Source organism: Aethalodelphis obliquidens, unplaced genomic scaffold (genome assembly GCF_003676395.1).
Source record: "Aethalodelphis obliquidens isolate GAN/ISIS:26980383/991018 unplaced genomic scaffold, ASM367639v1 scaffold2, whole genome shotgun sequence".
NCBI lineage: Eukaryota > Metazoa > Chordata > Mammalia > Artiodactyla > Delphinidae > Aethalodelphis > Aethalodelphis obliquidens.
In genome coordinates this window covers 86,485,364-86,498,060 of record NW_020837946.1, presented here as the reverse complement: position 1 = coordinate 86,498,060, position 12,697 = coordinate 86,485,364, and the positions used below count along the sequence as shown (strand labels likewise).

At 35.3% G+C, this 12,697-nt stretch overlaps 1 protein-coding gene across 2 annotated transcripts in view; it reads left to right on the top strand.

Moving 5' to 3' along the window:
• Positions 1-4,509, top strand: part of KYNU (kynureninase) — a 90,260-nt gene extending 85,751 nt beyond the window's left edge. For both annotated transcript variants that reach the window (XM_027131927.1, XM_027131921.1), the window contains 2 exons: positions 1,978-2,208; positions 3,521-4,509. In XM_027131927.1, the coding sequence (XP_026987728.1) occupies positions 1,978-2,208; positions 3,521-3,667 (378 nt within the window). In that variant the 3' untranslated portion in view covers positions 3,668-4,509. The remainder of the gene's footprint in view (positions 1-1,977; positions 2,209-3,520) is intronic.
• Positions 4,510-12,697: the final 8,188 nt, after the last annotated feature.

Below are 12,697 nucleotides of genomic sequence, written 5' to 3'. Positions count from 1 at the left end.
CTCCTATTATCCCCTCTTGATATTTTTATCTGAGGCCTCAGTAGAGACTTTTACACTCTGAGAAGAATTTACGACCGCCTCAGAATGCAGCTTCTCTTGTTGTGGTTGTAATGTGGAAATTAGTTTTACATTTAAAAGTTATTTTATTATTAACAAAGAGTCATGATATGTTAAAATTGACACATTTGTCATGAAAAAAAATTGGTTGCTTGTTATGAAATCTGCAAGAGCAAAAAACTTCATTAAAAAAAAAACCCTATAAACTTAATATTCCCCAAAGTCTTACTAACCTATGAATACAAATGAAATACCATTAAAAGTACTACTTTACACATTGTCCCCATCTGCATCTTATGGTCCCAAAGCAGATCCAGAAAGTGTACTAGAATTATTTAAATAATTAAAATATCCTCAAATTATTATTAATCTCCAAAGAGAAGCTTGTAAAGATTCCTGTCACATTTTTTTTTTTTAAATTCCAAACCTGACAGCCAAACCACTGGTGGGCTACACCTTACCTGTCCCTGCTCCTGCCCTCTGTACAAATGTTGATTCTTGGATCAGGCTCTCTTGATCCAAAACTTGGAGGTGTTCCCTTGAGTCTTTATTGTGCCAAATCTATGGACATTTTCTTTTACACAGGAAATGAAGAGATGCCTCTTACCAAGGTCCATGTAACTGGCCTAAAGTAGCATTTTTTTGCACTGAATATGTCAGATGCCTTTTGACACGGACCTCAAAGACCTCAGCTTCTATTTGCAGCTGAACTCTTCCCAGGCTGCAGACACAGTCCATGAGGTCTGGTTGGGAAGAGAGGCAGATAGGTTTCTATCCTCTGATTTTCCTCTCTTCCTTCAAGACATTACCTTACACACAACTCCCATCCTCTCCTTCAGCCACATCCATAGCTTCCATGCAATAGGTCAAGAAAATCTATGCCTGAATGGTTGAGTTCTAGTAGAATGCCTGCCCACACATGCCATGTGTATATAGAGAAAAAACTATTTTCATAGACTTCATAAAGTATAGATATCACCAAATGACCCTATGTTTGCTCAGTGGCATAACATGATACAGAATAGGGACATTAAGTGGCTTGCCAGTGCATCATTCTCTGTTTGCAGTTATTTCAGTTCTTATATGTAGAATATATTTTTAAACTCTATTTGACCTTAAGAGATAAGCTAGAAAGCATGTCTATTCTGACCCCTAATGTTCCAATACCAGTTATTTTGTGCCCTTTTGTCACTCATCTTAATATAAGACACCTCACGCAGCAACTGGCAGTATTTTCACACCAGTGTTAGAGTTTAGCAGGGGAGAAAATGATGAAAGAAGAAAAAAAGAAAGACCAAATGCTTCAGTAATAATACATGCATTATCTAACATTATTTGCTTTTCTGACCAAACTTAGCATCACTATTTAACTACTTGTTTTCTTGCTGTTAAACTGAAGGAGATTTAGGAATTGGTAAAACAAATATAAATAATATTGGTAACATTGCCTTCCACATAAGCGTTTAGCTCTTACTGCACCGTTTTGTGGATTAAACACACTTTATATGGGAATAGAAAAAAATCTTGATTATGATTGTATAAAATGTTTGGAGGAAAATTTTTGACATTTATAACAGTTAAATGCATTTATTAAGGTATGTTTTACTTGTACTAATTATACGAAGCTAATTTAAAATAACTCTGAAGGAACATTATGTTCACTTATATTTTTCTGCTTTTGCAAGTATTGTTTAAATGACATTTGTACAGTTTTTCTGTCATGGACACTTTGTGTTTAATTTTTAATGGCAAAGCACTTAAAAGAGGACATGTTTTCACAAAAAGATTATCTAAAATGGATGTTTTACTGGAAAGGTCAAAAGTGGGCATTTCCCCTGTTTTATGTGTGATTTACAGTTAAACTTTGCTTCTTTATAAATCAACAAGAAACCGTGAACCTGATTGTTTCTCATTCTGCAGATCTTTAGGCAAGCAACTATGAAAGCACTGAGGAGAAAATCTATTTTGCTAACTGGTTATCTGGAATACATGATCAAGCATCACTTCAGCCAGGATAAAGCAGAAACCAAGAAAACAGTTGTGAACATAATTACTCCATCCCATACAGAGGATCGTGGCTGCCAGCTAACCCTAACATTTTCTATTCCAATTAAATATATTTTCCAAGAACTAGAAAAAAGAGGAGTGGTTGTACGTATATCTCTTGCTTTGCTACCAGGTTTTTCTCTATGGGTTGCATGTTGAGGATAAAATTTGGATTTTTTTGTTTATGCATTTTTCCATGTTATTTCACATCAGTCAGTGAGGATAAGTTAAATGCCAACTAAGTATTCAGCACTGTGCTAACTGAAGGGCACAGAGATCTGTCATTTCTGATAAAAGGGAAGAAACCACAAATTTTGGTTGCAGGAAAGAGTTTTATGTAATTTATCCATTATTTTCATTATAGTTTGGGCAGAAAAAAATTTAGTGAAAACCCTAATATATTATATATTTATTGAATAAGTGGAATTAAAGAACATACAATATAGTAGAGGGAGAAAAAGGAAATCAGTCTTACTTAGTTGTTTGATTGAACTAAATTATTTTCAACATTTTCACTTCAGTCAAGAAAGATATGTAGACACATCTTAAAGAGTGTTAATGTTGTATGGAATTTTTTTTTTAACTGTTGGGCCTAAGTAGCCCTCTTAGTCTCTTGAAGAGAACTAATAAGTATTTAATGAGTAATTTCAGGAAAAATGGTGATAACATATCTATTTCCAGATTTAGAAACTGCTGCACTCAGTCTTCCAGACCTTTAGGAGAGGTATCCCCAGAGTCTGAAGACACAAATCAGAATATCAGCATTTCAAATCACACTCTACCATTTACAAGCCATGTGCTCCTGGGAAAGTTAGTAAACAACTATTGACTTCAGATCCTTCATCTGTATTTTTGCTGCAAAAATACTTACCTCAAAAGTTGTTATGGAATAAAATGTGCCAGCACACATAAACCATTTATTATATTGTCTAGTCCATAGGGCGTGTTTCTTAAAGATAGTCATAATGATCTTCAGACTACGCTGAATTATTTGAGCCCAATTCATGAGATTAGGGATTACTGAATTTAATGGAAATATAACTAAAACTATCCAGATCTCAGTGAGGTTCTCAATCATTGAAATGTGTGCAAGGGTTCCAGTCTCTCCAGGGTCTCTCCACAGATAAACTGTATACTCGATCCATTGGTTGCTTAAAAAGGATCATTGCTGACTGGACTTCAGGAAAGTACTTAGGATATTCATGTACCAACCCATTAATATTTTAATTATTATTAAGAGGGGAGTTTCAAATAACATAGAAACACTATGCTTTACTTAAAGTGAAAAAAATTGCTTATATATTAAGTTTTAGGGAAATCAGTATGAATGTTTTATGTAAGTTTCTCTTGAATGTGGATTTCCATTATATGAATGATGCCAACATTATTGTGGTTTTACTTTTTGTTTCCTCTACAGTGTGACAAACGGGATCCAAATGGGATTCGAGTGGCTCCAGTTCCTCTCTACAATTCTTTCCATGATGTTTATAAATTTATCAATCTGTTCATTTCTGCACTTGACTCTGCAGAAACAAAAACAGCCGAGTTTTCCATAGCAACTTAAGCAAATAATATGGAAAGCCTGTGGTTATTTTATTACTATTATTCAAGTTTTAATTATTTCAAAACTGATTACACATAACTGGCAATGAATTGTATACTTTATAGAAAAACAAGACAATTTTTTAAGGGCCTGTGGCCTTGAGATATCTGCATGGCTGTCCAATTTCTTGGTGTTTGGTGGATCAAAGTCTTTACTGGTGCAAGTATTATGTACACAGTCTTGATTAGCTGTCATATTTCATTGTCAATGAAATGTGTTTTGTTGGTTTAATTTATAATTTGACTGACAACTTCACAATGTACGTGGAAATTTTTGTGTCAATTTTAGAAATATTACTTTAATTTTAATTTACCAAAGAGTTTCTTATAGGCACTGTAGTTGAACAGTCTGATATATGTATGCTTTTTACAATGTTCCATCTAACTCCAATGTGAGGAACAGAAAATGCATTTTCTAGGGCAGTGGCTTTCAAATATTTTGGTCACAATCCACACTAAGGAATACATTTAATATCAGAGTTTAATTTGTGTACAAGCCTTATTTCATTGATTCTAATACACAATTTTTTTAATCGTATGTTAACATCTGGTAAAGAAGAAATGTCTTTCAGTTTTCATTCCACAGCTTCTTACAATTGCCATTGGCCATTCTTTCATGTTATCATCCCTGACATTACCATGATTTTCATAGTGAGTAGATATCATCCTAGATCTGGTTTTAAAAATGGTATATATAGCAACAACAAAAGTTGCATAAATTATTTGCTTGTGCTTTCATATTTATTATTTTATCTCATTACAACTAATGGTGGTTGAAGCTCATTAAATTGATTTCTTTACTCACTCTAGGGTCCTAATCCATTTTTCAAGGATGTCCCCTTATTTAATGTTATCATAATCTCTTGGTTTTGTTTAATGGGAATTTCTCCTGATAAAAGACTTCAGATGCTACTATGTTTCTAAAATAATGAAATAAATCACTCTAAGATACTTGTGATTGAGGATTAAGGTTAGGAAATAAGTGCTTCATCACTCAACCTCTATCCCAAATCTATGGACCTTTGTTAATCACTATGAAAATACAACAATTACATTCAGCCCTGTAAGATTCCCCTAGTTCTCAGCTGTTGATGCCATAACCACTATTCATGAATTGGCAAAATACTCTACATTTGTATACATAAGCAGGAAGATAGAGTGACTATGACGGTATTAGTTTAGCCAACCACTTTGAGTGGTAGAGTTAAATAAAAAGTTGCAGAGCTCTGACACCAACACCAGCAACTACTGATATTTATTGAGTACTTCCCATGTACCATGTATTGTGCTATTCTATTTACATGTTATCTCACTTAATTGAGTGGTTGCATAATTGCTTTAGAAAACTTTACCACCTCCACTTCTGGCAAAACTCATCTTTCATAGATGGAAAAATTCTCAAAACCTTAAAATCTGACCATACATGACTTCATCTAGAAGAAACTGTTTTTGAACATCACAGTGGTAAACAAAAAAGACAAAATTTCAGCTCTCAGGGAACAGGTAGTTTAGTGGGGAAACAGATAGTAAACCTATAAACATCCAAGTAAATATATAATTACAAACTGTAAGTTCTTCTATTAAAGATAAACGGTGATACTATGAGAGAAAAATCTTAAAGGTATTAACTAGATAGTTGAGTAAGGAAAGGTATATGAAGGTGCCTATCAGTTAAAGTTCTAAAATATTTGATGTTAATCACATTAAAATTACATCAAATTATGTAAATAAACCATTCAAAGCATCATCAGCACTCTGTCCTCATCACCCAGGTGAAGAAAGAGCATTAAAAACTCGCTTTCTCACAGACTCTGGGAGGGCTCATGCCAAGGAGTACTTGCCAGAACTTCTGCTGCCAGTGTCCTTGTCCCACCGTGAGCCACAGCCACCCCCCGCCTCTACAGGAGACCCTCCAACACTAGCAGATTCACAGAAAGGTAGACAGGATGAAAAGGCAGAGGGCTATGTACCAGATGAAGGAACAAGATAAAACGCCAGAAAAACAACTAAATGAAGTGGAGATAGGCAACCTTCCAGAAAAAGAATTCAGAATAAGGATAGTGAAGATGACCCAGGACCTCAGAAAAAGAATAGAGGCAATCGAGAAAATGCAAGAAATGTTTAACAAAGACCTAGAAGAATTAAAGAACAAACAAACAGAGATGAACAATACAATAACTGAAATGAAAACTACACTAGAAGGAATCAATAGCAGAATAACTGAGGCAGAAGAACGGATAAGTGACCTTGAAGACAGAATGGTGGAATTCACTGCTGCGGAACACAATAAAGAAAAAAGGATGAAAAGAAATGAAGACAGCCTAAGAGACATCTGGGACAACATTAAATGCAACAACATTCACATCATAGGGGTCCCAGAAGAAGAGAGAGAGAAAGGACCTGAGAAAATATTTGAAGAGATTATAGTCAAAAACTTCCCTAACATGGGAAAGGAAATAGCCACACAAGTCCAGGAAGGGCAGAGTCCCATACAGGATAAATCCAAAGAGAAACACGCCGAGACACATAGTAAATCAAACTGGCAAAAATTAAAGACAAAGAAAAATTATTGAAAGCAGCAAGGGAAAAATGACAAATAACATACAAGGGAACTCCGATAAGGTTAACAGCTGATTTCTCAGCAGAAACTCTACAAGCCAGAAGAGAGAGGCATGATATACTGAGAGTGATGAAAGGGAAGAACCTACAACCAAGATTACTCTACCCAGAAAGGATCTCATTCAGAATCAATGGAGAAATCAAAACCTTTACAGACAAGCAAAAGCTAAGAGAATTCAGCACCACCAAACCAGCTCTACAACAAACGCTAAAGGAACTTCTCTAAGTGGGAAACACAAGAGAAGAAAAGGACCTACAAAAACAAACCCAAAACAATTAAGAAAATGGTAATAGGAACATACTTATCGATAATCACCTTAAATGTGAATGGATTAAATGCTCCTACTAAATAACACAGGCTCCTTGAATGGATACGAAAAAAAGACACATATATATGCTGTCTACAAGAGACCCACTTCAGACCTAGGGACACATACACACTGAAAGTGAGGGGATGGAAAAAGATATTCCATGCAAATGGAAATCAAAAGAAAGCTGGAGTAGCAATACTCATATCAGATAAAATCGATTTTAAAATAAAGAATGTTACAAGAGACAAGGACGGACACTACATAATGATCAAGGGATCAATCCAAGGAGAAGATATAACAATTATAAATATATATGCACCCAACATAGGAGCACCTCAATACGTAAGGCAACTGTTAACAGCTATAAAAGAGGAAATCAACAGTAACACAATAATAGTGGGGGACTTTAACACCTCACTTACACCAATGGACAGATCATCCAGACAGAAAATTAATAAGGAAACACAAGCTTTAAATGACACAATAGACCCGTTAGATTTAATTGATATTTATAGGACATTCCATCCAAAAACAGCAGATTACACTTTCTTCTCAAGTGCACATGGAACATTCTCCAGGATAGATCACATCTTGGGTCACAAACCAAGCCACAGTAAATTTAAGAAAATTGAAATCATATCAAGCATCTTTTCTGACCACAACACTGTGAGATTAGAAATGAATTACAGGGAAAAAAAACATATCAAACACATGGAGGTTAAATAACACGTTACTAAATAACCAAGAGATCACTGAAGAAATCAAAGAGGAAATCAAAAAATACCTAGAGACAAATGACAATGAAAACACGATGATCCAAAACCTATGGGATGTAGCAAAGGCAGTTCTAAGAGGGAAGTTTATAGCTATATAAGCCTACCTCAAGAAACAACTCAAACAATCTAAGCTTACACCTAACAGAACTAGAGAAAGAAGAACAAACAAAACCCAAAGTTAGCAGAAGGAAAGAAATCATAAAAATCAGAGCAGAAATAAATGAAATAGAAACAAACAAAACAATAGCAAAGATCAATAAAACTAAAAGCTGGTTCTTTGAGAAGATAAACAAAATTGGTAAACCATTAGCCAGATTCATCAAGAAAAAGAAGGAGAGGACTCAAGTCAGTAAAATTAGAAATGAAAAAGGAGAAGTTACAACAGACACCGCAGAAATACAAAGCATTCTAAGAGACTACTACAAGCAACTCTATGCCAATAAAATGGACAACCTGAAAGAAATGGACAAATTCTTAGAAAGGTATAACCTTCCAAGACTGAACCAGGAAGAAACAGAAAATATGAACAGACCAATCACAAGTAATGAAATTGAAACTGTGATTAAAAATCTTCCAACAAATAAAAGTCCAGGACCAGATGGCTTCACAGGTGAATTCTATCAAACATTTAGAGAAAAGCTAACACCCATCCTTCTCAAACTCTTCCAGAACATTTCAGAGGAAGGAACACTCCCAAACTCATTCTATGAGGCCACCATCACCATGCTAACAAAACCAGACAAAGATACTACAAAGAAAGAAAATTACAGACCAATATCACTAATGAATATAGATGCAAAAATCCTCAACAAAATACTAGCAAACAGAATCCAACAACATATTAAAAGGACCATACACCATGATCAAGTGGGATTTATCCCAGGGATGCAAGGATTCTTCAATATACGTAAATCAGTCAATGTGATAAACCATATTAACAAATTGAAGAATAAAAACCATATGATCATCTCAATAGATGCAGAAAAAGCTTTTGACAAAATTCAACACCCATTTATGATAAAAATTCTCCAGAAAGGGGGCATAGAGGGAAACTACCTCAACATAATAAAGGCCATATATGACACACCCACAGCAAACATCATTCTCAATGGTGAAAAACTGAAAGCATTTCCTCTAAGATCAGGAACAAGACAAGGATGTCCACACTCACCACTGTTATTCAACATAGTTTTGGAAATCCTAGCCATGGCAATCAGAGAAGAAAAAGAAATAAAAGGAATACAAATTGGAAAAAAAGAAGTAAAACTGTCACTGTTTGCAGATGACATGATATTATATAGAGAGAATCCTAAAGGTGCCACCAGAAAATTACTAGAGTTAATTAATGAATTTGGTAAAGTTGCAGGATACAAAATTAATGCACAGAAATCTCTTGCATTCCTACACACTAATGATGAAATATCTGAAAGAGAAATAAAGGAAACACTCCCATTTACCATTGTAACAAAAAGAATCAAAAACCTAGGAATAAATCTACCTAGGGAGACAAAAGACCTGTATGCAGAAAACTATAAGACACTGATGAAAGAAAATAAAGATGAAACCAACAGATGGAGAGATATACCATGTTCTTGGATTGGAAGAATCAATACTGTGAAAATGACTATACTACCCAAAGCAATCTACAGATTCAATGCAATCCCTATCAAATTATAAATGGCATTTTTTATGGAACTAGAAAAAAATATCTTAAAATTTGTATGGAGACCCAAAAGACCCTGAATAGCCAAAGCAGTCTTGAGGGAAGAAAACGGAGTGGGAGGAATCAGACTCCCTGACTGCAGACTATACTACAAAGCTACAGTAATCAAGACAATATGGTACTGGCACAAAAACAGAAACATAGAGCAATGGAACAAGATAGAAAGCCCCAAGGTAAAACCACACACCTATGGTTAACTAATCTATGACAAAGGAGGCAAGGATATACAATGGAGAAAAGACAGTCTCTTCAATAAGTGGTGCTGGGAAAACTGGACAGCTACATGTAAAAGAATGAAATTAGAACACTCTCTAACACCATACAGAAAATAAACTCAAAATGGATTAGAGACCTAAATATAAGATCAGACACTATAAAACTCTTAGAGGAAAACATAGGAAAAACACTTTGACATAAATCACAGCAAGATTATTTTTGATCCACCTCCTAGAGTAATGGAAATAAAAACAAAAAAATGGGACCTAATAAACTTAAAACCTTTTGCACAGAAAAGGAAACCATAAAAAAGACCAAAAGACAACCCTCAGAATGGGAGAAAATATTTGCAAACGAATCAACAGACAAAGGATTCATCTCCAAAATTTATAAACAGCTCATGCAACTCAATATTAAAAAGACAAACAACCCAGTTCAAAAATGGCCAGAAGACCTAAATAGACATTTCTCCAAAGAAGACATACAGATGGCCAAGAAGCACATGAAAAGCTGCTCAACATCACTAATTATTAGAGAAATGCAAATCAAAACTACAATGAGGTATCACCTCACACCAGTTAGAATGGCATCATCAGAATATCTGCAAACAACAAATGCTGTAGAGGGTGTGGAGAAAAGGGAGCCCTCTTGCACTGGTGGTGGGAATGTAAATTGATACAGCCACTATGGAGAACAGTGTGGAGGTTCCTTAATAAACTAAAAATGGAATTACTATATGATCCAGCAATCCCACTACTGGGCATACACCCAGAGAAAACCATAATTCAAAAAGACACATGTACCCCAATTTTCATTGCAGCACTATTTACAATAGCCAGGTAATGGAAACAACCTAAATGCCCATCGCCAGATGAATGGATACAGAAGATGTGGTACATATATACAATGGACTATTACTCAGCCATAAAAAGGAACGAAATTGGGTCATTTGCAGAGATGTGGATGGATCTAGAGACTGTCATACAGAATGAAGCAAGTCAGAAAGAGAAAAACAGATATCGTATATTAACGCATATATGTGGAACCTAGAAAAATGGTACAGATGAACCAGTTTGCAGGGCAGAAATTGAGACACAGATGTAGAGAAGAAACATATGGACACCAAGGGGGGAAGCGGCAGGGGGGTGGTGGTGGTGGTGTGATGAATTGGGCGATTGGGATTGACATGTATACACTTATGTGTATAAAATTGATGACTAATAAGGACCTGCTGTATAAAAAAATAAGTAAAATAAAAATTAAAAAAAAAAAAGAAGCTTGCTTTCTCCTACTTGCACCCCCTCCTCCCCCAAACCCAGAGATAATCATCGAACTAAATTTTGTGTTAATCATTCTCTTACTTTCTTTAAAATTTTATAACTATGCATGTACCCATAAAAATATATTAGCTAAATTTGCCTGTGTGTGAACTTTATATAAATGTAATCATACTGTATATATTCTTCTACTTCTTTTGCTCAGCATCCTGCTTTTTGAGATTCATTCATGTGTTACACATAGCTTTCCATTCACTTTCATTGATGCTCAGTATTCTATTGTATAATTAGAATTATAATTCATTCTACTACTGATGAAGATGTGAGTTGTTCCAAATATTTGTAATATTGCAACAATGCTGCTATTAACATTCTTAGTGCACACGTTCAAAAGTTTGTCCAGGACCTATAACTGTGGAAGTGCTTGGTCATAGGCCACACACATGGTCGACTTCACTATGTACTGTCAAACTTTTCTAAAGTGGTTGTACCAGTTTCCACGCCAAACCAGTAGGACATGAGGGTTCCCTTGCTCCTTATCCTTGCCAGTAGTATACATATAAAAATAGACAAGGTGGGGCTTCCCTGGTGGCGCAGTGGTTGAGAGTCCGCCTGCCGATGCAGGGGACACGGGTTCGTGCCCCGGTCCGGGAGTATCCCACATGCCACGGAGAGGCTGGGCCCGTGAGCCATGGCCGCTGAGCCTGCGCGTCTGGAGCCTGTGCTCCGCAACGGGAGAGGCCACAGCAGTGAGAGGGCCCGCGTACCACAAAAAAAAAAAAAATAGCCAAGGTGATTATTAAAATAACAGAGAATAAATGTTTAACTTCCACACAAGAAGAAAGGGAAAAAAGAATGAAGACACACAACACACACACACACACACACACACACACACACACACACAAACATATCAGTTTACGCTTCGGACACCATCCTTAATTTGTGGATTAAGCCAAAACTAGATTTTTACTTGATCAGCCTCTTTTCCTTTATATCCTCTCCTTCACAGGCTTTTTGTATAATTCCTTCAGTAAAACATATTTATCCAAATTCCTGTCTCAAGTTCCTAGGGAACCAAATCTAAGACACCATTTCCTTACTAGTCTTAATAATCATAAGTATTTTATATTCTATATCTAATATATAATGAATTTACAGTTCTGTTGCTTTTCACATATAATGCTAGTTTCCTTGTATATATTGTAATTCTTAACTTTAAAGTGCTCGTTCTTTGAGAACTGGGTTAAAGTGTGTTATTTGAAAGGTATTCACATTTGCTTCTGCCAGTTGCCGAGGATCACTTCTGAGTTGTTTTCAGGTTTTTCAAATCACATGAACAGCATGTAACTAGATATATTAATCCATGTGAGGACCAATTAATAGTTACAAATCTTCACAAGTTATTAATTTTTCTTGCTGATCCTTTATATAGCCTTTGGTTGTCAACATTATGCCAGGCTCTCCTATCAGCTTACTTACCTTGGCCAATCCTAGGCTTGTCTCATGTCCTATTTAGTTATCAACACTGAAGCTCAGTGACTCTGGGATTCAGCAGAAACTCTGAGGATGAAAGCCATGCCTTGATCCTAAGCTTACTTTGATCTTTTCTTACTTCCCAGTTTCCTGCTTTTATTTCATTTTGGGGTTCTGAGAATTTCTCACTTCTGTGCCATCTCATTTTAAAAGGCTTTTTTGTTGTCGTTTTTCTTTCTTTTTTTTTTCTTTCTGGTATCTAATCCCCTACAACATGCTAAACTGTCAAGAAATGGATTATGACTGAAAACAAAACAAAACAAACTATATATATATATATATACTTCCTGTTTTCTTAAGTAGAATGTGTGAAAAATGAATTGCACTTTCTCAATAACTCATGCACATCTATATAAATATCAATTCTTTTATAGCGATGCCCTTGGGTGCTATTGTAATACATAGGTCTGTTTGTGTAACATGAAATTATTATACAAAGCTTACTGGAGAAAAAGCTGGATGTGCAGTCAATAACTTATTTTCAAATTAAAGAAATAAACTTTTTCTACAGCTATTTTCTGCGCAATGACTTTC